We start from the raw sequence: 25,087 nt of genomic DNA, 5'->3' as shown, positions 1-25,087 counted from the left end.
GGAGCAGCTCATGATATATTCTGTTTATAGAGCTGCAGTAGTGCTCACCATACTACTTCTGTGTCTCAGATGATAAAAAAAAAATGCAAGATTTATACAGTATGTAAAATTGTGATTAATAGGTGTATCTTTTAAAAGGTTAGGGTTGGTGGGGGTGGGTGAGGGGAGGGAGGGGAGTAGTCAATGGTGCCCTGAATCCCGAGTTGTGCAGCTGGAACATCTGGGTGGGTGTTGGCCATAGACTGTATAGAAAAGAAGTGTTGGCCCACGCCGTGTAGACGGTGGGTGGGGAGGGGCTACGACTTTTTATTAGAAAATTCTCCGTTGTGTTTCTGAACAGGTATAGCATTTGGTTGTCTGTTGTTAGTTTGGATTGAAGGGTCGTTGCCTTCTTTGTCTCCTTTCCCGGGTGTGGAAGCCTCTCACCGGGAAAAGAGTGTGTTTTAAAACACTCCCATTCTTCACGGAGGGTACAATCAGTGCAAAAATTCATTGCAGAAAAATTTAATAGATGACAAAAAGGTTGTTTAGAAAATAAACATGCAGTTTAATTCATGTATCTGGCACAGTTTAGGCACAAAATGAGCCAGTGGGACAAGTGTTGAAGTTTCATCAGACATGCTGTTTTTATTAAAGTCAAGATTAACATGTTAGGAGCAAGGAGGAGCGTTAACACAGTATTGAATCTCATGTTTCTTTTCCCCATCCGGTAGCGGATCACAGTCGGGCTTTGGAGTCCCAAAGAATGTTGCTTTTTCTTTCAGACGACCAATGGTAGGGCTGGAAACACAAAAACATGTTACAGTACCCAGAGAACGCTGGAGTTTAGTTATTAAAAGTTGTAAGGACAACAAAATCACAAGAAATTTTTTAGAAGAGAAACAGAAATGATCACACTAATAACAGTGGCCAATGTGAATCCTTTCCAATCAAACTAAAGTGCTTGTCTTTGTACTTTGGGAGGAAAACAGAAGCAAGGAGAACCATCATAAAAACTCGAAGCAAGAATGGTTTTACACTGAGGCAACAGTATCCCCTGGTCTAATGGTACTGCTGCTGTAGGAAAGACTGAATGTCTTCCTGAAAATGGTGGAAATAGAAATTCAGTGCAGTTTTTTTTTTCAACATTTTTCTAGGAGTGTTTCTGAGTTTCAAAAACTCAGAAACACTCCTAGAAACGGTGCATGAAACCATGTGGACAGAAGTGCATTTGCTTTACTTGCTGGTACAGTCAGATGTGCATTTACATTGTAATTAGCTTCTATTAATGAATTAAAATTACATTGTAAGATTATTTTACAATGTCAAGGAGGTTTTTGCAAAAGAACAAGGTGCCATGGTGCTGATTTGGAACATCCACTACCTTAAATCTGACCTTTGGATCTGGTATTAATAATCAAGTGAAGTGAACTCACCTGTATTCACTGTAATCAGGTTTACAGTTTCTGAACCTGAAGCGTTTGGACTTGACTCCACAGGGTGGTGTACAGAAACTCCACTCTCCCCAGCCGTTCCAAGTGCCCTTCTTTGGAAAACAAAAGTCATGGGGGAATAATAAAAACTCAGGGTTTAAGAGGAACAAACCTACAGAACAAGCAAATAATTAAAAATGGGTGTTTGTATTCGAGAAGGTACTGATGCTTTATATCACATGACTAGGTAGACAGATCTGTCCTGTAGTGGTGGACCAGGATTAAATAAGTAAAACTTTATTTATTTATTTAACACCTATTAAGACATAAAATCACAAACTGCTTAACAAGAGCCAAAATACCGTAATAAAACGAAAATAAATTAATTATTTAATAAAAATCTAATAAAAAGATGTGTTTTTAACTGACTTTTAAAAGTGACCACAGAGTCCACCGATCTCAAGTCAAAATGAATAGCGTTCCAGAGTCTGGGGACCACTGAACAGAAAGCTCCGTCTCCTTTAGTTTTTAACTTTGTATGCAGCACCATCAACAGGCCCTGCCAGGGAGCTATGGCTTCCACTGCATGAGATAACTTTCTGTGCAGGTCTGTTCTGTGAGACAGAAGCCTAACTTTTTCCCAAGTGAATGCTCAGCTTAATGATGCACATTGGCACATTGACAAAAATGTTACATTTTTCTATTTTTTGGTGTCGCGTCACAAGCCCCCGTGTGCATGTCTACGTGAATGAGTGTAACATTTCACATGCACGAATGTCGCCTGTCGCTTGGCTGTAGGAGGGCAACGATTTTCGCCTCATCACTCAAGTTCCAAAGCAAATGAAAGGAGAAGGAGCGACGTCGCCTCCCGTACGTCGATGCCATTATGTTGACTCTTATCTGACCTTTGGCTCTGTCTCTGGCTGTCCTTTGTTTCCTCTCTTCCTTTGGAATGTCTTCTAACGTTTCTTAGCTGAATCAGCTACAGTATACAATCAAAACAGCCAGTTTGTTTACGTCTGCTTTGCTAGCTTGTGACGCGTGTGTCAGCTGTAGCAACATACAACGTCCAGAATGAAAAATTTGCATTGTACAGTTTTTCAGCTGCGGGATGCTGCTGGACAGTGACGGCTTCAGAAATGCACATAATAGATGCCACGGTGCCATCAAATGAGTCTGGAATGCAGAGTTTTATAGTTAAAAAAGTTAAGGAGTGGGTATTTAAATAATCAAAGGACTAGTCTATAACATTATACCATGTGTTGACATTTCCTTTGCATTTCCTGACAGTATTCCTTACTTACAGCAGAAAAGTGTCACATTACTGCTCTGAATTTTAGCTCTGCTGACGAGCAGCATGGCTTTACTTATCGTCAGATATACAGTAAGTATACTTTCCAGACCAAATAAATCCGATATTCCTAGTTTGCTTCCTTGAAGGTTTTAGCTGAGATTAATATTACTCACAATTGAAACAGTTGCTGACATCGTAACAGGCTCTTCTCTCAACAAGGGGCTCCCAACTGCAGAAAGATCCGTTATAGGTTTGATAAAGACACTTGTGCTCTCGACTCTGGTGGCCACCCATCTGCTTACAGCGGATGTCTCTATCCTTCTGGAACGGGTGTTTGACTCCACTCAGACCACTCTGACCACACACCGTTTACTGAAAGCACACAAAACATTTAACTAAGTTAATATTATTTATTTCATAACATCTGGACTCATTATATCTTGTATTGTACATGAGATCTGTATTAATACAGGTCTCATGACGTTAAAAATCAGCAGTCAGATCAATAAGACTCCAGTGAGATGAGAAATACATTAAGAACTTACTGTACCTGGACAGTGAAGGTTGGTTGAACAAATCTTAGTTCGTCGTGCCTCTCCAGGACATGAGCCGCCGCCATTTTTATGGGCAGGGTTGTCACATTTCCTGGATGACACTTGAAGGCCCACCCCACAGGTAACAGGACAGGAAGAATAGGCTGACCAAGGCCCCCAAGCTCCGTTTACTGATAAGGACAGAAAGAAACATTTTAAAATACATTCATCCATTTCTATATAGTACCTGTTCACTGTCTCTAGATGGATACCAGGAAGTCACAACCATATTGACACCTAGTCGTACTCTGTGAATCAATGTGGAAACCTGAGAGCACAATTTTGATAATGAGCCATTCATTTAAATCAGGTGTGTTGCAGCAGGGAGACATCTAAGACCTGCAGGATAGTGTGCCTCTGTGCATGGTGCTGGTATCCTCTCTACCCCCCGGGAGATCTGGCTTTGGATTATGAAAACTACAAGGTAAGCTTCATTGTTTTGTTTTTTTTTTTTTGCCCACTATGCCTCCCAAAAAGAATCAGGAGAAGATCAAGCTCTCACTGAATTTGTGTGAATGACTTAGAACAATATACAAGAATCGAGGATGTCATTGTGAGGTGTCTTCACACCAGGCGCCATTCCTATGCTCGTGTGACAGCTGAAGCTGGTGACCAGGGTGGTGAGGATGAGACTCTGAAAGAAGCAACCACCCTTGAGCAACAGATATAAAGTTTTTTGACACTAAAAATATTGTTATTGATTAAAAAGCTATTTCAACTTGTCATATGTTTCCAAGAAAAGACAAGGGAACAAAACAAGTGTTTATCTTAATGTTTACTAGCTGAAAAGCTAAATCAGATCTGCTGCAACAAACTAAATAAACACTTAACCAAGAAGAACTCTGTTATCTCCTGTGTGTGGATAACTTGGAGTCTTTTTTTGTCTGTGTCTGGGCTGGAGATTTGGACATGCAGTGAGAAGGTTGGTGTACCTTGGCATGGAGGCAGGTCTGAACAGTCCTCCACCTGGCTGGCTTCACCTTGACAAGCTTGGTGACATGGGCCAGAACAAACGCGGTGGCGAGTTCTGGTGGGAGCTTGTTCTTGTGGGATACAGGAGGACAAACAATTACCCCACCTAGACCAGTCGGACCAAGTACCTTGAACTGGCAAAAACACAGAGAGATTTACATCACTGGTCTATGCTGTTCATCTTTACGCGGTGGTGTGTGTGTGTGTGTGTGTGTGTGTACCATCACAGCAGGTGCCAATGCAGGGTTCCATCTGCTGGTTATTATCGGGGTTTGCACACTCTGATTTGCCAAAACACTTCCTGTTTCTCTGCCTCACTCCGTCTCCACACAGGGTATTACATGGTGACCATGACAACCAAAGAGACCACAGAGGTGGACTAAAATCACACACACACATTCAGAAAGATTTACATGATGAGATGGTTATTTAGACCATCTGTGTGTATGAGTGTTTGTTTTTTCCACATGATGGGGAATTTGTTGTGACAACATATCAGATTATGGGGACTTCCTGTCAATGTGGGGAGATAATTGTTTTTTTTTTCTTCTTTTTGGTAGCTTAATACTTGGTTGTAGGGTCAGGGTTAGAATAACCCTCTGATTAGGTTTATGGTTTAGCGTGAGGCTGGGTTAGCCATTCAGTTGTGATGTTTATAAGTATAAGGGGCTTAAGAATGCATGGGGCACTAGAGTCCCTACATACAATATAAACCAGATTGGTGTGTGTGTTGGCTACCGAGCGTGTGCACACTGACCCACAGAAACGACATTCTCCATCTGGGCCCTTGTAACCATAGTGTGGGTTCTGGCAGCAGTCATCTTCATTCACCTCCCCAATCTCTGTACCACACTCACCTGAGGTCGTGTTGAAATGAGCGAAACACTGCACTCCCTCTGCACATACAAACACACAGATGTAAACTTATTAATTCAATTCAGTTTAATTCAGCTTTTTATTTTAAAAGTAGAAAGCTTTTTTAATGTTTTGTTTTTGTTCTTCTTACATTTCTGTCCCAACTGTTCTCTGGTTTTTATTTTAGTCTCTTTGAGTCCACTGTGATGGTTTGTTTCCTATTTAAATATTCTGAGTTTATCCTCTTGTTATTCAGTTTAGGCCGTGTTTACACCACAACGCTGAGACAGTGAAACGCAAAAGTTTTGTTGCGTTCTGCCCTCTTGTTTTCATGGTAACAGTTATGGGTAACGGCCTCCAAAGTGAAATTTTCTTGCAACACAAAGTGAGAGCTGTCAGTGTAAACTGAAGGTGGAATCTGCTCTCCTGGTTTCTGTTTACTAATTACACACATATTCCACATTTAGTCTCATAGAAATATTATAAATAGATAAATTATCTGACTGGACAGATTCTTCAACCCCACACATCTTTTGTAATTAAAAGATGTCTAAAAGATGACATCAGCTGGTGCTCTGACATGTCTTTTAAGCACAGGCGGACAAAATTTGTACAGAAATATTAGAATTTCTCTTCACACAGTCCGTAACATTTCTGTAAATAATCATAAGTAGATAAAGCATCTGATGTGTACGTTGCCTCTGCAGCTTCTCTGCAAAGTGTTGCTGCTTTGTTAGAATGCACAATGCATTGTGGGTAACATAATGTGAAGTAGGTATAGCACCAGGAAAATGTAGGCAAGAACTCACATAATCTGAATGAGTTCATGTTTGAGTTCTTCTTTAAAGGACTGGACTGGAAAACTAACAAATGTTGTGGAAGAATTTTCATAAACTTTTAGAAAACCTGGACAGCTATTGTAAAAGACCTTTTCTTTTGTTTTTAAAAGATTACTGCAAAGACAAGAGGAAATAATGTCTTTATTAAACTGACATCTTTAAACACATTTTCTTTTTTCCAACAAAAGCTGAATATTAGGACCAACCTGAGCGCTGCACAGCAACCAGCAGGGAAACCAAAACCAGCAGAGCCCTCAGAGTCGCCATCATCCTGCTTCTGTAGCAGAGAACTGAAGCCACAACCTGAAGCTTCACTTGGTATATGTAAGGTCTGCTCCTCTTTCTGGGATCTCACCTCCGTTTGGATGAGTTTATGTACTGAAACAGAAACTATTTAAGAGTTAAATGGAGTCTTGGCAGCTTCAGTCTGCAGTCAGAGTAAAGTCCTCCTAAAAGTTTGTGTGTTTTACTGAATAAATTCAGCATTTGCCGTAAGTTCATCAGCCTGAATGCAAATAACCTTCTGGTGAAGCAACAGTTTATAAAACAAACATTTACTGTAAATGAAAGTAACTTGAATCAATTGATATGATAATCTTTATAGCTTAAAAATATAGAGGACTATGTGAGCCCCAGGGTTAATGTACTTTGATGACCTGTAACAGGGTTAACCTGAAAATTTAAAGTTTAGATCAATGAGGTTTTTATTTCTAGTGTCAATTTTTTTTTCACCAAAATGTCATCTCAGGGTATTTTTAAGTGGAGAAACACAAGGTAATTCCAAGTTATGGATCTGAAACAAAGTGGTTGTGAAAATCATTTGTCAGGTTTCATCTTTATAAAATGAAAATGTTTGTTTTTCTTCTTGAAATGAAATACTGAGTGAAACTCTTCAGTCTGATTTTAGATCTCAAACTGTGTGTCTGAGCCCAGTTTGATTTTATTTGACCATAAACCACACAGCAGGGTTGCAGCTCTGATAAATATATGTAAAATAGAAAAAGAACTGTTGGGGATTGTCAGGGTGTGCAGCAGAATAGCTGACGCAGCCTTGAATAACCTCATTGATCGGCACAAGGTGAGGTCAGTGAGGAAAGCCAGACTGATCCTGTCAGATCCAGACCACCCACTACAGGACCAGCTCAGATTTCTTTTTTCTGGATGTAGATACCTGCTGCCAAGGTGTAGGACCAACAGACTAAAAAATTAATTTACTCCTGCAGCAACTAGTTTTTTTTAATGATTTGTTGTGATGTGATGTGTCTGTTTTATTATACATGCTGTTATTGACTGTCAAATGTATTGGATAATAAAGATTCTTGAACTTGAACCTTTCTGGTTGACCTATTATACTATGGACCAAAAACAACTGACTAACAGCTTAGCTGGCACCAAACTAGTACCAAGTCAGTATGATTCTGAGAATTGCATTGGGCAGCTTTATAGGTCTGCACATGTGTCACTGGTTTTATAAAGAGAAGTCATACAGGAAACCGGAAAAGAAATTGGATGCCAGTTTAAAGGTGCCAAACTGGGGTAATGTGTTTGCTCCCTTTGGTGCTGGTTGATAGCTGGGGTGTAGTTATAAAGTAGCTTAAGGACGCGTTAACACCAGACTAGTTCGGGGAACTTGGTTTGAGTTGCCAGAGAATTATGAAAAAATTCACACCTTCCAAGTCATGCAGTTACATGCAAGGAGGTGATAGATTAAGAAAATCTGGATCATCGATTGGCCAGGACTGAAAATGTCTCTTTTAACTGCAAGTCATCAATGGAGCAACTATAATCCTATGCAGTCTTCAGTTTTCTGTATTTTGGCTTTCAATATATAGTTTTTACTAGAATGTGTCCAGTATGGCCAGCAGGAGAGGAAGTGAGCTGTCCAGCATGTTGCGGTACGATAGGCTCTACGTCACTTCCTCTCTTTGGTTAACTGGATGGTCCATTTGCTTTCACACTGTAAGTGAATCAGACCAGCATTTACTTGCATCTGAACAAAGTTCACCTCTTTGGTCCACTCGATCTGTGGACGTAGACCAGACTAAAGTGGACCAAACAGCGTCAGTGTGAATGTGCCCTAAGTCCTGTGCATCATCAAGCCAGCTTTAGAAAAAAACTTGTGCTTATTTTCTGTTGTTACCAATTTCTCTTTTTGTGTATTGGTGCCTTTTGAGGCATATAGCAAATGTAAGTTAACGCATTTGCTTAATTTGTTTTAATGAATTGGCTCATGTAACACAGTCACAAAATGGACAAATCGTATCACGTAATGGATTTGTTTTAGTTTGGATTATAACAGGTACACTGTAAAAACTTATATAATCTAAAAACATTTGCTTTGCTCATTTGAGTGATTGGAACTGGAAGGATTTGAGTTTGTAGAACTTAAATAAATGTGATAAATCTGAGTTTGCTGTAAGTACATGAGGCTGTGAGAGAAACAGGAGGTGATCAATCCCACATAAAGTAGAGAAGTTACCCCACCAAAACTTTTTATATATATATATATATATATGTGTGTGTGTGTGTGTGTGTGTGTGTGTGTGTGATTTAAGTTCTCCCTACTGAGAGTTTTTACTTTGCAGCAGGAACTTGGTGCAGGTGTGGATTTTTGCTAAACTAATAAAAAACACTGCAGACCTGCAGGCACAGGGTTAGGTCGCAGTAGGTACCTGTTTGGTTGTAAACACTCAAGGATGCCCAATAACTGGAAAGCAGTCACATGAAAAAACAAAATTAACCTAAAATCTTTTATTTTCATCATCTATCAACATTATGACAAGTAATCAGTATTTTTATGTTTAAACATGTTGTCTAGCAACTGAAACTGTGGTGGAAGCTCATCATGGTGTCAAAGGTTTTCCTGTCTGTTTAGCTGAGAGCTGGTTTCCTCATTAAGGGTGACGTGATGATTTTTTTCTTTACATTTTAGTATTCCTAAATAACTTATTATTCATCACAACAGCCAGAAACAAGAAGATAAAAACTAAAGAGAAAGGTTGAGATATTTTATATAGTTGGAAAATGAGCATATTAGAGTTTGTTTCTATTTCTTTTACCTCTGAAATCATTAGAAACCTTTTGTGTCATTCAAATTATTGATCAACAAATAAATAAAATAAAATATATTAAAATAGAATATAGTCTGTGCAAAAAGTATTGGGTAATTATAACTTAGCTCCCAAAGTAAAAGCTCAGATTTGCATAAAATTAATTCATTTGTTGCTAGACGTCATCACCATTTTTCACACACTCATTTACTTTAATTCAGTTTGAGCATATTAATGTATTTAACTTTTTTCACTCCAAATTTTATATGAATAATTTAAGATTAGTATTATTAACTATATAATAAACAATTTTAATACATATATTTTCCAATGCACTATGGATAGGATTGCGTTGGACTGTACTTTTTACAGTGCTTTAAGATTACTTTTTAAGTATTGGTGCATTTTAATGGTTCACTGATATCTAATGAAAAAAAGGAAACAGCTGAAATAATTTTAGAATGACAATATGTAATTATATCATGATCTCATTGGTGCTAACAGATTCCTAACTGTGTCCATTTGTACCTGGTTATTGCAGTCATGCCGCTCACCTGCTTCCCGTGGTGTTTATGTCTCCTCTGCTCACTACTTCAGTACCAGATTGTTTGTTGTCTTTTCCACAGCTTTTCTAGCACAGAGTGTCTGACCTTGTTTTTCTGCCGCAGCCTTACCTCTTGGATTTGTTTTGGACTTCTGCTTTCTAACTGACAACCAATGCCTAACCCATTATCAATCTTGTCTGTAAATAAGACTTTCAACTTTTCAGCTTGAGTTTGGGTTTAGATAACAGATTAAATGTTTGTATTTCTATCTATCTATCCAACCGTCCGTCCGTCCATACGTCCATCCATCCATCCATCCATCCATTTATCTATCTATCTGCTGGTGTCAGCTTTGCATGTTTCATTTCCAGCCTGGTCATAGAGCAGAGGTGAAAGTCTCCTGTTCCCACTGGAGTTGTGAGTACTTACTTGAGCCAGGGTGACTTGTACAGAGCGAGAGGCACCCTGTACCAAAACAGCTACCACAACATTCTGCAGTGCCATGCAGTACCCTCTGGTGTGCGCCTAGTAGGTCATGGGTTCATCCTACAGCAAGATAATGACCGACAACTCAAGTCCAAGCCATGCCAGAACTATCTTTGGAAAAACGATCAAGCTTGAAAACATGGAGTGCCCAGCATAGTCTCCAGACTTAAACCACATTGAGTTGGTTTGGAATGGACTGATCAGAAGAGTGAAAGCAAAGCAACCTACAAGTGCCACACATTTACTGGTACTTATGCAACAGATATGGAAAGAACTTTCTGAAGAATATTTGATTTCTATTGTAGAAAGAAGGCCACTCAGCTGTTATATCTGGCAAAAGTGACTAGTTCGATGAATCAAAAATATAAAATACATTTTGGTATTTAAATTGATTCCTTTAGCTTCCTTTAGCTGTGGGTAGTGACTGAAAGAACAAGATCGTGAGTACAAGCGGCCGAAATGAGTTTTCTTTGCAGGGTGGCCGGGCCCTCCCTTAGAGATAGGGTAAGAAGCTCTGTGATCCGGGAGGGGCTCAGAGTAGAGTCGCTGCTCCTCCACATCGAGAGGAGCCAGATGAGGTGGCTCGGGCATGTGGTTAGGATACCTCCTGGACACCTCCCTGGTGAGGTGTTTCAGGCACATCCCACCGGAAAGAGGCCCTGAGGAAGACCCAGGACACGCTGGACGGACTACATCTCTCGGCTGGCCTGGGAATGCCTCGGAATCCCTCCGGATGAGCTGGTGAATGTGGACGGGGAGAGGGAAGTCTGGGTTTCCCTGCTTAGGCAGCTGCCCCCTTGACCCGACTCCGGATAAGCGGAAGAAAATGGATGGATATATATATATATATATATATATATATATATATATATATCTTTTTACATTAACACTATGCAGTGACTAAGATACTATAAAATACACATGAAATTCAAGTATAACACTTTATGTTTTGTTTTGTTTTTTTAAGATGTTTTTAATCAAATATACAGCTTACTGGAAAAGTACTTTGTGGCATTACTTGCACACTTTTAGCTTGTATTACTCCTGTAATATAATACAAAAATACCTATACACATGAGGATCTTGCATGGCTGATTAAATTAGTAAACATGTAGTCATCTGTGACAAATCTTGTATTTATAGACAAATAGTAGAAGGTACAATCAGTGCAAAAAGTCATTGCAGAAAAATTTAATAGATTACAAAAAGGTTGTTTAGAAAATAAACATGCAGTTTAATTCATGTATCTGGCACAGTTTAGGCACAAAATGAGCCAGTGGGACAAGTGTTGAAGTTTCATCAGACATGCTGCTTTTATTAAAGTCAAGATTAACATGTTAGGAGCAAGGAGGAGCGTTAACACAGGATTGAATCTCATGTTTCTTTTCCCCATCCGGTAGCGGACCACAGTCGGGCTTTGGAGTCCCAAAGAATGTTGCTTTTTCTTTCAGACGACCAACGGTAGGGCTGGAAACACAAAAACATGTTACAGTACCCAGAGAATGCTGGAGTTTAGTTATTAAAAGTTGTAAGGACAAAAAAATCACAAGAAATTTTTTAGAAGAGAAACAGAAATGATCACACTAATAACAGTGGCCAATGTGAATCCTTTCCAATCAAACTAAAGTGCTTGTCTTTGTACTTTGGGAGGAAAACAGAAGCAAGGAGAACCATCATAAAAACTCGAAGCAAGAATGGTTTTACACTGAGGCAACAGTATCCCCTGGTCTAATGGTACTGCTGCTGTAGGAAAGACTGAATGTCTTCCTGAAAATGAAGGAAATAGAAATTCAGTGCAGTTTTTTTTTTCAACATTTTTCTAGGAGTGTGTAAAGAAATTTATAGGGATACTCATCAAGGAATTAAGTGTGCTATGTATTTTCATTTATATTCTTACTCTGTTAATCCTATTGAATATCTCTTATCTTTAAGCTCATATACTTACTAACAGTGTGCTTAAGCAACAATGAGACTCTTCATATGGGGTGAGTGAGAAGAACATGTGAGAGGCTGACTAATGCTGTGTTGCCAGTAAAACAACATGTGAGATGTTACACTTAAAGGAAATGTCTAAGTTAACCGGAGTTCAGAGGAAATCCCTTGTTTGTCTGTGTATGGTTTCTTTGTCCCTGTTTTCCAGAACACAAGAAGCCACCAAATGGATGGATGTCACAAGGAGGGGGGTAGACATCTGCATGTGGTCGACCTGTGACTGCAGCTGACCCTACTTCTGCAACTGCACCATTAGTCAGCAAAACTGTGTATATTCAGACCTATATAAGGATTCCAGAATCAGTTAGAGGGAGTTCTGACTGTAACAGCAGCAGACTCCATATTGTATTAGTCCAGGGGACAGACAATACGAATCCAGAATTGTTAGGGTCCCTGTCTGACCCCCCTATGTGTGTTTATGTTTCTGGATTGCCCTAGTGTGTGCGTCTGGCTCCCTCTGTCTGTCTTGTGCGTCATGTCTGTCCCCAGCCAGGAGAGTGTCAGCAGCAGCAATCGCCTCACCTGGGCTGATCTTCACACCAGGACCTCATTCATCCCATCAACCACTGCATACTTAAACACCGGATCTTTCCTCATTCCTTGCCGGATCGTCCAGTTACTTCCTGGTATATCGTGGCCTCTCTAGATCTCTGCTTAAAATCCCAACTCGTGTCTTCTAACGCTGTCTTGTGTTCAGGTTCCTGGTTCGTTGGATTCTGTCAGCCCTGCCTGCTACGCCTCCCTCCTGGATTGCTTTCCTGTTGCATTGATTCTCATCCATCCCCAGCTCAAGCCAGCTCCACACAAGCGCTCAGCCTGTCATTCACTCTGCCTCCCGTGAACCATCGTGATTCCTGGATCCTGCCTGTGGCTTATACTGCGCTTTGGATACTGTTCAAGAGACTCTATTAAATTCCCTTTTGTTGCTTAACCCAACCACTCTCTGCTGTTTTTGGTTTCTCAGCATCTGCCTCTTGGGGGTCCAGAAAGCATTCCTGCCTGACACACCGTAACAAGAATTCTGTATTTGCCCATTTCTTATATCAATTGTAATTAATAAATTAGTTAACTGAGAAAAGTAGTCTGTCATATTTTGATCCATCAAAGAACACGCAGGAGAAGACCCTAAAGAGAAAGGTATAAAGAAAATGTGTGGAACAGTACCTGATTAATTAGGAAAGTGGGGAATTAGTACCTGCCTATTTTAATACTGTGGGAAGAAGTACCTGTTCTTTATTACTTGTGCATTTTTAAGGTTTTCTCTAACAAGTGTTTCTGAGTTTCAAAAACTCAGAAACACTCCTAGAAACGGTGCATGAAACCATGTGGACAGAAGTGCATTTGCTTCACTTGCTGGTACAGTCAGATGTGCATTTACATTGTAATTAGCTTCTATTAATGAATTAAAATGACACTGTACAATTATTTTACCATGTCAAGGAGGTTTCTGCAAAAGAACAAGGTGCAATGGTGCTGATTTGGAACATCCACCATCTTAAATCGGACCTTTGGATCTGGTATTAATAATCAAGTGAAGTGAACTCACCTGTATTCACTGTAATCAGGTTTACAGTTTCTGAACCTGAAGCGTCTGGACTTCTCTCCACAGGACGGTTTACAGAAATTCCACTCTCCCCAGCCGTTCCAAGTGCCCTTCACTGGAAAATAAAAATCATGGAATCGGTTGGTAAAACTGTCACAAATTCTCTCTAAACCTACCCTCAGCCATAATAACACTGTACTCTAAAAGAGAACTTTTAGAAACATAAAAAGCTCAAAAAACAACAGATCTCATCCTACCTGTACTGTGAGTTCTTTCCAGACAGTAAAACATGTTGACTTTTGTCTGACCTTTTGCTCTGTCTCTGGCTCTTTTCTGTTTCTTCCTCTGATATTGTCTTCTAATGTTTCTTTTCTTAATTAGCCACAGTTAAGTTTTGGTTGTTTTCCTTTGCATTTCCTGACAGTATCATTTACTTACAGCAGAAAAGTGTCACATTACTGCTCTGAATTTTAGCTCTGCTGACGAGCAGCATGGCTTTACTTATCGTCAGATATACAGTAAGTATACTTTCCAGACCAAATAAATCTGATATTCCTAGTTTGCTTCCTTAAAGGTTTTAGTTGAGATTAATATTACTCACAATTGAAACAGTTGTTGACATCATAACAGACTCTTCTCTCCGTGAGGGACTCCCAACTGCAGAAAGATCCGTTATAGGCTTGATAAAGACACTTGTGCTCTCGAGTCTGGTGGCCACCTGACTGCTTACAGCGGATGTCTCTATCCTTCTGAAACGGGTGTGTGCATTGACTCCACTCAGACCACTCTGACCACACACCGTTTACTGAAAGCACACAAAACATTTAACTAAGTTAATATGAATTTTTCATAACCTCTAGCCCAACTATATGAACGAATTAAACTTTATTGTCCTTGCAACAAGTGCAACAATTTTTTTTTTTGCAGTACAAACCCGTCTAATAGTAGAAAACAACATATAAACAAACAGGATCAGGCAGACTGAGGCAGCAGCAGCCACGGAGCACTCCATTTTCACAGATGGAAAAGATAACAGATAAGATAACCCTCGCAGCTAAGTGTGGACACAGCTGAACTTGAGCGCATCCAATCGACCTGCCGCCTGGGAGTGAAGTGAGGGGGGAAAGGGACTGAGGCAGAGAAATCATGGGGGAGGTGTGTCTGTAGTGGTGTGCGTGAGTGTGCTTGCTTGTGTGTGTGAATGTGTGCGTAAGTAAGTATAAGTAAGTGAGTCCGTGAACTTTCTCCCAGTTCTTTTCTCCAGTCTCTGCCACAGATGATAGTGGGGCGATCTTGGGAGCTGATCCAGGAAGGGTCCACACCCCGAGAAGATGGGAGGGGGGAGGATGGGGGCAGAGCATCCATCTGCATAACATTTCCAGGAGAACTTGATAACCAGCCATTCAAGGCCATCACAGGCAGCCAGATTAAGATAACAGAATTTGTTTTGGTTCAGGCTAGAGCATGTTTCGTCTGCCTTGAGTCTCTGAGTGGTCTCGCTGGCTACTAACCATCCGAATTTTGGGTCACTTTCCACCCAGCCGAGCCGACAACTTCTCCAAGTTGGTGTCCACCCCGTGTACGAGCGCCGGAACCGCAACCAGCTTGCCATTCTGAGCTAGAATAGCATCCAGTTTACGATTAAGCTCCTGCAACGCCATAGTCTGTTCATAGCTCAACACACCGGCACAGAAATCTGGCAACTTGCCAGTGGTCGCTGCCCACTCCGAACAGCAGAAACCCAGTTATCATGAATCCAAATGTAAAGATGTCCTCTCCTCAACGGAAAAAATCGAGAGACACATGACCTTCCACATCCCCCAGGAGTCCATCACGTATCCAGCCACGAACGTTCCGCCAGGACAAGCAGACTCCCCTATGCCCATTTTTCGGTTCGAATAAATTTGGTCAATTGCATTGAGAGACCAGCTGATCAGATTCATGGTTCAAGATGGTTCAGATTTAGAACAGAAATGCAGAGAGAAGCTCAGATAAGACGGGACAAGTAGCAGGGCAGAGTGGGGAGGGAGCGAGAATGAAGAGTGTCTGCCATTGTGGAGAGCAGTAAGAAAAAAAAATCTTGTATTTTATTTTGTTTTGAAAGTGAAATGAATCTCTGGGACACTTTAATACAGGTCTCATGACGTTAAAAATCAGCAGTCAGATCAATAAGACTCCAGTGAGATGAGAAATACACTAAGAACTTACTGTACCTGGACAGTGAAGGTTGGTTGAACAAATCTTAGTTCGTCGTGCCTCTCCAGGACACGAACTGCCACCATATTTATGGGCAGGGTTGTCACATTTCCTGGATGACACTAGAAGGCCCACCCCACAGGTAACAGCACAGGAAGAGTAGGCTGACCAAGGCCCCCAAGCTCCGTTTACTGATAAGGACAGAAAGAAACATTTTAAAATACATTCATCCTAGAATTACTATATAGTACCTGTTCCCTGTCTCTAGATGGATACCAGGAAGTCACAACCATATTGACACCTAGTCGTACTCTGTGAATCAATGTGGAAACCTGAGAGCACATTTTTGCTAATGAGCCATTCATTTAAATCAGATGTGTTGCAGCAGGGAGACATCTAAGACCTGCAGGAAGGAGTACCTTGAGGACCAGGGTTGGGAATCACTGGTTTAAATGTCTGTATGTGGATGGCTGGGAGATGCTTATGTCTTTAGGAAGACACCAGAGGGGTATTCCATGAAGCTGGATTAAGGGAAAACCAGGCTTATCTTGATCAGTCTGGCTCATTTAAGACAGAGTTCCATTCCATCAACGTGGCTTATTTGAATTCCCGCTGAGTAACCATGGTAACTAATGCACCAGAACTAGCCTGCTCATGGGCAGGCTAACGTTCAAGCTTAGCTCAGCTGTGTGTCAGAGGTCTGATGGGCGGATCCAGACTTCTAACAGAAAATTCCACCTGGTAGAATGCTGCTCTCTTATCACTCATTCTTGTAAACACTTGTTATCATATCACCACGGTCACTGTCTCGAGTGCAACTAAAGAAACGCAACTATACAAGTACTGAATACAGAATTAAATGAAAAAGAGCATGGTATTAATTAAAACTAATTAATACCTTATCAACACCCCTTCCCAATTTCACAAACACTTGACCTCCACCGCCTCTGGTTTGACAACAGTAAAACTGGGATCAGCTAAGCCCTGTCCATACAGGCCTAGGGTATTTAAAGAGCGAGATAGAGAAAGAGAAAGCTAATCTAAAGAGATGGACGGAGAAAGATATAGATAGATAGAAACAGGGTTTCTTTTTGGTTACCATGGCTTGGCCTTTTATTAATGACCATACTGAGGGCGCACGCTTAATTCAAAGTAGACCACCAGTAGGAGTGGTCTCTGACATTGTCCTGGTCTCCGCAGTGCAACATATTTACAGCTCAACACATGTTTTGAACAAATACATTTCTTCAAATGCTACCTCTCACTCTGAGATATGTTCTTGTACTTTATTTATAAGTCTAACAGTGCAGAATTAATGTAGGTCACACACACACGCGCATGCAGGAGACCGGAAATAAATGAGGACAGTGAAATCAACATATAACTATTGACACTGGTACTTAAACATTTAGTCTGTCAGCATTTGTTTGCCATGCAGCTTCCCTCACTTTTTTAATCACGGCTGCATTAACTTTTCTGGTGATGACACTTTTAAAGTGCTCATACATCTCCATCAGCATTCTTTGTTCAGCTGCTGAGAAAATGACAGCTCTCAGCTTGCTCTCTTTTTCTGCCAGCTCCTCTTTTCTACCATCCACTCGTCAGGGCTTCCTACGTTCCTCAGGACCTCCCACATAGCCAGGCTATGTAAGCCTCGCTTGAGTTAACTTCGATGCAGCTGAAATATGTTAGTAGAACGATTTGGGCCTTGATTTGGAGATGGTGTTAGTTCAAGCGAGGCTTTCCAGATACAACCTGGCTTTCTTTAGCTATGTTGGTGGAACACCCTTCTGGAAGTGTCTGTCAGCTTCATGCTGATGACTGGTAGATGTTAATTGTTCTGTGTGGAAAATAGTTATTGTCTCTGTGTAGAAAAACCTTGTAGTCTAGACCACCTATAAACAGACACCAAATTGTATCTATTCGGACACTTGGATGTATTTTTTTGTCTGTACATGGCCAACTGACAGCTTGGAATTATGTTTTCTAAGTGGATACTCCTAGCATGTTCACAATGGCATGGCAGGAGACATACTAAGACATATGTAGATGGAAGACAGGCGTACCTGGGCAGTATGGAAGGTTTGCGCAGTTCGACACCTGCTCGGCTTCACCTTGGCAAGCTTGGCCCGGTGGGCTGGATGAAGGGGCGGGGTTAGAACAAAGTCGCTGTCGGATTCTAGTGAGTTGTTGGCCTTGTGGGATACAGGAGGCTGAACACTCACTCCAGCTAGACCAGCCGGACCAAAACCCATGGACTGGTATAAGATAGAGATTTACATCAGTGTCCATGCTGTGGCTGTTTGTGTATATACGTGTTTGTGCATGTGTGTGTGTGTTTGTGTGGGTTACCAGGACAGGGACTCTGACAGACGCTGCTCTGACTGCTTGGCCCCTCACAGTATTTTCCACCATATTTGGGTGTGGGATTGTCACACTGCCTATTTGATAACTGTAACCCCACCCCACAGGTGACAGAGCACGGCCCAGGAGAAGACCACGCCCCCCAGTTTCCATTCACTGCAGAAACAGCCAATCATAGCATTGAACTTCACTTTTAGCTATCTGAAAGATCAAGTTATGAATCTGCCTGTCCACCTGCCTGCACAGTTTGGGAGCTCACTGCAGTCCTGCCTCTCGAAACTGTCTCCAGGGCAAGTGTTGCCATGTGGATTTGTGTCATTAGAGGGGGCAGGGTTGGAACAAGAACGTTGCCGCATTCTTGTGGGCATGACGATGCCACTATCTTGGTTATTGATACATGAACCTGAGCACTGAGACCATCCCAACCAACTGGACCAAATGCCATGGACTGAAAGACAAACAGATATAAAGAAACAGATGAGCTTTGAGACAACAGCTGTTTTAAAACCCCATACTGTATTAGTAGTACATTCTGGTTTTGACTAATTGTAGCACGCACTGTCCAATTAATCTTTGTTGCATACTGTATCCCATAATGCAATTTACCAAGGTGGCATCAAAACAACAACTAAATAAATATTCTTTTTCTAATTCTTTTTATTATTATTGTATGTCAGCTCACAGCATATCTGACTACTGTTTAATAAACACAGCTATGCCATTCCTTACTGATGCTTTATAAAGCTGGAAACTGGCTAAAAAATGCTGTACCATGCTACAAAATTAACCACTCATAAACTTGTGTACTGCATGTTGGCAACAAATAGCTAATATGCTGGTATGCAGTAGGGGTTGTCACAAACATCCAAGTTGTATCAAACTGTTTTAGTTCCTGAAATGGATTTCTCAAATCAGAACATGAAGACTAAGTCTAGGAATAGTAATGGAAATGCAATCACTTTTATTACACATACCTGAAAATAGTCAACACATCTGCAACATGAAACTAATGCCATGTTTAAAACTCACCACCATGTTTCAAACTCCGGTCCTTGAGGGCTGTCCTGTAGGTTTTTAAGATGTTTCCTTGCTTCAACGCACCAGATCAAAATTAATGGGTCATTGTGCAGAACTTGACAAAAATTATTGGAACCATTTGATTTGAATCAGGTGCGTTGGAGCAGGAAAACATCTAAAACCTGCAGGACAGCAGCCCTCAAAGACTGGAGTTTGACATCCCTGGGTTAGAAGCTATGCCATATGAGGAAGAATCTGGGCTACAAACAGGTTACCTGGACATTTGTTTAGAAATTCACATCTCTCTTTCTCTTCTGAGTCACCACTGCAGGCCAAGCGACATGCAGGAGGACTGCTGCAGACTCTCTGTCTCTTCCTGGATCCGACTCCTCCACAGGTGACCGAACAGGGTGTCCAGGCGAGCCACAAGCCCCACCCCTTATCTGCAGATCACACGGATAATTGCCACAGTTTGAAATGCTAAACCAACATTTATTTAGCATTCGTATGTTTGTTTTAGTGTGTACGTGTGTGTGTGTATACCATCACAGCAGATGCCACTGCAGGGTTCCATCTGTAGATTGTTTTCAATATCATCACAACCTGATTTGTTGATGCCAAAACACTTCCTCGTTCTCTGCCTTACTCCGTCTCCACACAAGACATTACATGGTGACCATGCCGACCAAGGCGACCACACAGGTGGACTGAAGATATGAACACTCAAAATCAAAGGTTTTTTTTTATCATGAAACAGTTAATGTTTAAGTGTGTTTGTGTGCTTGTTTTTTCAATCAAGATGTGACCAAAACCCAACTTGTGGGCAGAATAATCTTGTCCCAAGGGGTATAAAGCAGGGATGGGCAACTTTGGTTGTTGAGGGCCACTGTCCAGCAGGGTTTAGATGGTTTCCAACCCTTCTGATTAAAATGAAATGGCTCCAACAACTTGTTGTAAAGTTCTGCACAATGACTTAATAAGTTTTAATTTAAGTAAGTGTGCTGAAACTTTGGCTTTAGTGTGTGTTTCAACTTTTTGATGGTGATATGCACCATGGATGCATGAGGTTGCTCTCACTACCTATGAGGTCAGTGATGAAGCAATAACAAAGAAGCCACTGGATTAATTAAATGATTTGAATGTGCTGTGTAACCTGTAGGCATTGGAAACAGAAAGGGACAGAAATCTTGTCCTTTTTTCATGGATGTCGTGTTCTACTGAAGACTGTTAGTGGTTAGGGTCCAATTTTGGAGGCGCCAGTACTCCTGACAGGATCACAGGCATGCTTGATGTTGGGATTAATGGCAATCCCATCAGTTTTAAAGGGTTAATAGGAGAGACAGAGGTTAGCATTAAGATGAAAGACCAGGGGAAAGGTTAGGATTAGGGGAGAGGGATGTGGTTAGGTGGGGATAAGGGTTAAAGGGTGAGGAGCTGGTTCTGGTTGTGAGGTTGGTAGGAGGCTCAACTCAAGAGTTTCTCCATGCTACTTCATGGCTACTGTAAATCAACTGTCCAGTTTCAGAACTAGTCATCAATAGTATAACTTGACTATTAATGAGAGGTAGTAGAACATATTTTTTAAACAAATTAGTTAATCCTTGTTAATAATATCAACTGTAGTAACATCTTTGACGTTACATTTCAGTTTTGACTCGTACATTTACTTCAAGAAAAAGGCCAAAAAAGTGTTTTTTCAGAACTTTTTTCCCCCATTTAGTTTCTCAAAGAAAGGATGCATTTTTTTTTATTGACATTATCTTAAAATAAAACTGCATCATGACGTTTTGACCGCCAACAGATTTGACCATCTTTGGATTTGAATCTTTCAGGGGGTAGCAACTTCACTAACATTAACCTCCTCATCAGACTCATCAGATGCGTTCTGGATTATACTGCACATTTTCTTCCTCCTCAGAAAGCCACTCATCCCTACAGCCTTTTAAAAATTATTTTGACCCAAAATATTATACAAAATTTGGCTTATTAAAAATGTTATTCTCATTTTTGCTACTGCAAATTGGAGATGTGCACTCTGCAAGCCACCAAATCTATAATGAATGTCAGGAAATGCCCAGCTTGGTTTGTTTAAGCAAAATTAGAGTCCTCTAAAGCTCAAATGACTGGGACAAGAGCAGCTGTCAGTGTGTTGGATGACAGTGCACTTATGATTTCAGTATTGGCTCTAATTATTGCTTCATAATCTTATTTTTACAACTGGGTCAACACTGACCCTAACAACAGAAAGATCATAATTTCAACAAGTGTTTTATAATTTAGAGAAAAAAATTTTTCCCCCTTTTTTATGCTTTATTTTGATGAAAATGTAGTTTCCTGACAAAGTAAAAAAAAAAAAAAAAAACCTTGATGCAATAGACTTATTTATGTGGTTCTTTTACTCTCTGAAAACCTAAAAACGAATCAGTGTCAACCCCAACACAAGAGGAAAGTTAAGATGTCACCAGTTCCATAGTGCTGTCTTATAGGTGGAATATAGGCAGCTGCATGCCTACAAAACCACAAGTGGAACTAATAACATCACAAAGTTATCCAATTCCCCCAGTCAGCTGTTACACTATTGATTTGAGAGGCAGATGACTTTGAGTTTGTTGGAAGTCAAGCCATCTTTAATTATAAGTAACTTTAAAAGCAGCAACCACTGACTAATGTGCTGAACATAGGAATAAAATGTTTTAGAAATAAGTAAAATGTATATAGAAAAATTAAAAGCAAACTCTTAATTGGTCTCCATGGCAAAAGGTAGCTCTTACAATAACTTTTGGTAGCATGGTAGTGGTGTTTTTAGGGTTAGTTCTAGGAGGTCAGGAATGCAGTGTGTCAATGAAGAGTTTCCAGGAGCAACATAAACTAAGTTTGTTTGTGTGTGTGTGTTAGTTACAGAGTGTTTGTGGACTGACCCACAGAACTGATGTTCTCCGTCTGCTTCCTGGTAACCATAGTGAGGGTTTTGACAGCAGTCATCTTTGTTCACCTCCCCAATCTCTTCATCACATTTACCGGTGTCTGTGTTGAAATGAGCAAAACACTGCACGTCCTCTGCTCATACACACACACACAAACACACACACACACACACACACACACATAAAAATAGATGTTAACAGAATACTGACATGAAACAGTAGAACTCTCCCTGAGACAAACTTTCAAGAGGTTATTTGAGGACAACTGATGTCTGACAACAATGTTCCTCAGAAAATCAGACCTGAGCTTGTATGACCATTTCAGGATTTCAACAATGGGAGAAAGTTTATGTTTTCATTAGAAAAGTTACACAACTTTAATGCAGACCTCCAAACCAAACGCAAATGTGAGCAGTTGTGAGAAATTCTTCTTCTCCAAATTTAAAGAATCTTCAACAGTCATTTTGGGTTAACTAGAAATCCTTTCAGACTCAGACGTCTAGTTCATACTAAACATTTTATAATACTGGCTTCATAACTGCTAAACATCAAACAATTTCACTAACTACATATAGTTCTCAGCAATATAAATGCATATAACACACTTGCTTTAAGGGAAAATGCTTATGGAATTAAAAAAAACAAACAAAAGAAACAAACTGAGCTACTGAGGTAAAAAAAAAAAAATGGGAAAGTTTATTTTATATTCAAAAGCCACCAAATTCTAAAAGTTGCCTTTTATCTGAACTTTGTTTTTTGAATTATAGGAAAAGAGAAAAATCAAAAACTGTTCATCATACATTAACACCACCAAGCTGCACATTTTGAGTTATATTTCTTTGTTTACTTGAATCCGTGTAATGATACTGAGTTTTATAAGAATGACAAAAGTCTTGTGTTATTGCTTTGGTTCCCCTTATAAAACTCTTTAATTTATGATTTATTCAGCCTGTTCAGCTCAATATGTCTATGCATTTATGGTATAGATCATTAATTTGATTAATAGTTGTATTTGGACTTTGTGTTTACATGATTTATTTCTATTGCTCTTATGAAGCATGGATGTTTTCAAAATGTGTTGTTATTCCCATTTAGTTATTATTTTTAAAACAGCACCGCTGAACTTTGGCAGATTTTTGCACTTTGATAGCCCCAACAAAAGATAATTTAATTTTGCATCTGCATTGCACCCTGTCTCTTCTCTGAGCTCCTTACAGCCAGTAAAAGTCAGTCCGATGTTGACGTTTGTCGCGTCTCTTGCTGTGTCATCTTTGGTCTTCTTTTTCCTTCTGCTTTCACTGATAATATCCTCTTGCATTTTTTTGCTGAATAAGCCATGGTGAATGTTCAAAATGCCCAGAATGTTGATATCCAGTAACTTGTTATTATAAAGAAAAAACACAGCTGTAACGTTATGCCCTGAGCTGGAAAAGAAAAGTAAAGGTGTTTGGTTTCTCAGGTCTGGGACGCAGCAAGGGAATCCTGTTTCCAGGAATGTGCATGATGAATGTCAGAACAATGTGCTCGTTTTCTTTCTCGTGTCTCAAGAGGACTGGCAGCTGATTTTCAGTCCAGTTATCATTTAAAGTTAAAAAAAATATCACATTTTACCAAGCCAGTTTCCTTATCCCACTGGAAATAATTACAGCCTTAAGGAAAGCATTAAAAATTTGGAACGACTTTGTAAAAGATGATTGTGCTGCAACAAGGGTCCTGCAGCAATTATACTAAGCTGTAGTTGGTCTACAACACGTTATACACACAGTGCCTTGGGTCTTCATCTAATCTTTCAGGGAGACCTAATATCATAAAGTAAAAATTCAAAATGTCACTTTATTATTAAGGTTTGTAATTAAAAAAGGAAAGAAAAAGACTAAAATTTGAAACATTTTGTCACAGGCTGTTCACACTACAATTACATAAACATACTTAAGAATCACCTTGAAAGGTACAGTCGTAAATATGGAGACACAATTATCTAGTTTCATTGATAGGAACTACTTTTCTTTGTATTTCAGAAAATAAAAAAATAAAAAAACTCTTTAAGACAGATACTTCTGGGTTCTCTAGCATTCAGTTAGTAAAATTCCTAAGGAAAATAGATTCTGCATGTCCAAGCAGAATGTTCCAAGTTAAAAAAAAACAACAACACAGCCTAACTTTGATCCAAACATGAGTCATATTCTTTAATAAAGACTTGGAACCATTCGAGTGTGAATTGTCAGACTGAAATTGCTCTTCGAAAGTCACCTTGTTGGTGCAAATATGTCATTCTCTGTTTGTTGAGCTGTTTTACCAATAACATTTTCTTAAAAGCAGCAAAAAAAAAGGAACCATTTTATATCTTTTGGAAAGGCTGTTTTAAAGAAAGTGTCAAAAATACACTTTCAGTTGGATTCTTTGTTGAATTATGTGTCCACACAACACTGGTTTATCAACCCAACTAACAAATACAAACGCATACATATTCTTACAAACAAATCCCATTCCTCTCATAATGTTCAGGTAAAAGACCTGGACTGAAAATTAATATAAAATGAATAAAACAGAATTAAATATTAGGACCAACCTGAATGTGCCACAGAAATCAGGAGGGACACCAAAACTAGAAGAACCCTCAGAGTCTCCATTATCCTGCTGCTGCTGCAGAACACTGAAGCCACAACCATATTCCTCCTGATGTGAGCTCTTCTAACTGGTTTGAAGCAGCCCTCCCTTGACCCTCTGCTGGCCCTCCACTGACTTGTTTGGATTAATTAAATGCAGACGTAGCCGCTGGCTGCGTCCCACTGGCTGTTGATCAGTTTCATGGTTAAATGGAGTCTTTGGAGGTTCAGCCTAGTCTGAGTAAAGTCCTCTAAAAGGTTTGTGTGTTTTTGTGACTAATAGCAGAATTTCCTGGAAGTTCATCAACCTGAAAGCAAACAACAATCATGTGATGCAAGTTTGTAAAACACACATTTACCATAATGGAGAATACTTCATGGAAACTGTTTTATTTCTGT

General features: G+C 40.0%; 1 protein-coding gene across 4 annotated transcripts; it reads right to left on the bottom strand.

Moving 5' to 3' along the window:
- Positions 1-601: 601 nt before the first annotated feature.
- On the bottom strand, positions 602-24,877 carry LOC121644526 (properdin-like). Of its 4 annotated transcripts, none has more exons than XM_041992537.1 (12): positions 24,652-24,877; positions 22,077-22,215; positions 19,702-19,865; positions 19,434-19,601; positions 18,380-18,589; positions 18,130-18,297; positions 17,844-18,035; positions 15,795-15,968; positions 14,183-14,386; positions 12,976-12,977; positions 1,416-1,525; positions 602-780 (listed from the first exon to the last, which is right to left on the bottom strand). In XM_041992537.1, the coding sequence occupies exons 1-12, from the start codon at positions 24,749-24,751 to the stop codon at positions 651-653; spliced, it is 1,761 nt and encodes a 586-aa protein (XP_041848471.1). In that variant the 5' UTR covers positions 24,752-24,877; the 3' UTR covers positions 602-650. The 4 variants fall into 4 exon arrangements, with proteins under 4 accessions (XP_041848471.1, XP_041848469.1, XP_041848472.1 ...); XM_041992538.1 differs by lacking the exons at positions 602-780; positions 12,976-12,977 and adding exons at positions 1,909-1,910; positions 2,880-2,928 and having other exon boundaries at positions 1,439-1,525; positions 14,233-14,386; XM_041992535.1 differs by lacking the exons at positions 1,416-1,525; positions 12,976-12,977 and adding an exon at positions 13,585-13,696 and having other exon boundaries at positions 24,652-24,876.
- Positions 24,878-25,087: the final 210 nt, after the last annotated feature.

Source organism: Melanotaenia boesemani, chromosome 8, assembly GCF_017639745.1.
Source record: "Melanotaenia boesemani isolate fMelBoe1 chromosome 8, fMelBoe1.pri, whole genome shotgun sequence".
Classification (NCBI taxonomy): domain Eukaryota; kingdom Metazoa; phylum Chordata; class Actinopteri; order Atheriniformes; family Melanotaeniidae; genus Melanotaenia; species Melanotaenia boesemani.
The sequence above is the reverse complement of the archived record's forward strand: the minus strand, read 5'-3'. Positions and strand labels throughout refer to the sequence as shown.

What these genes read in the sequence shown, in the direction of transcription:
- LOC121644526 (XM_041992537.1), bottom strand. Translation starts at nt 24,751, where the DNA reads ATGGTTGTGGCTTCAGTGTTCTGCAGCAGCAGCAGGATAATGGAGACT. An exon ending in GATTTCTGTGGCACATTCAG is followed by an intron (nt 22,216 to 24,651) that starts GTTGGTCCTAAT and finishes GTGTATGAGCAG; the next exon opens with AGGACGTGCAGTGTTTTGCT. An exon ending in AAACCTTCCATACTGCCCAG is followed by an intron (nt 15,969 to 17,843) that starts GTACGCCTGTCT and finishes TGTCCTTATCAG; the next exon opens with TAAACGGAGCTTGGGGGCCT.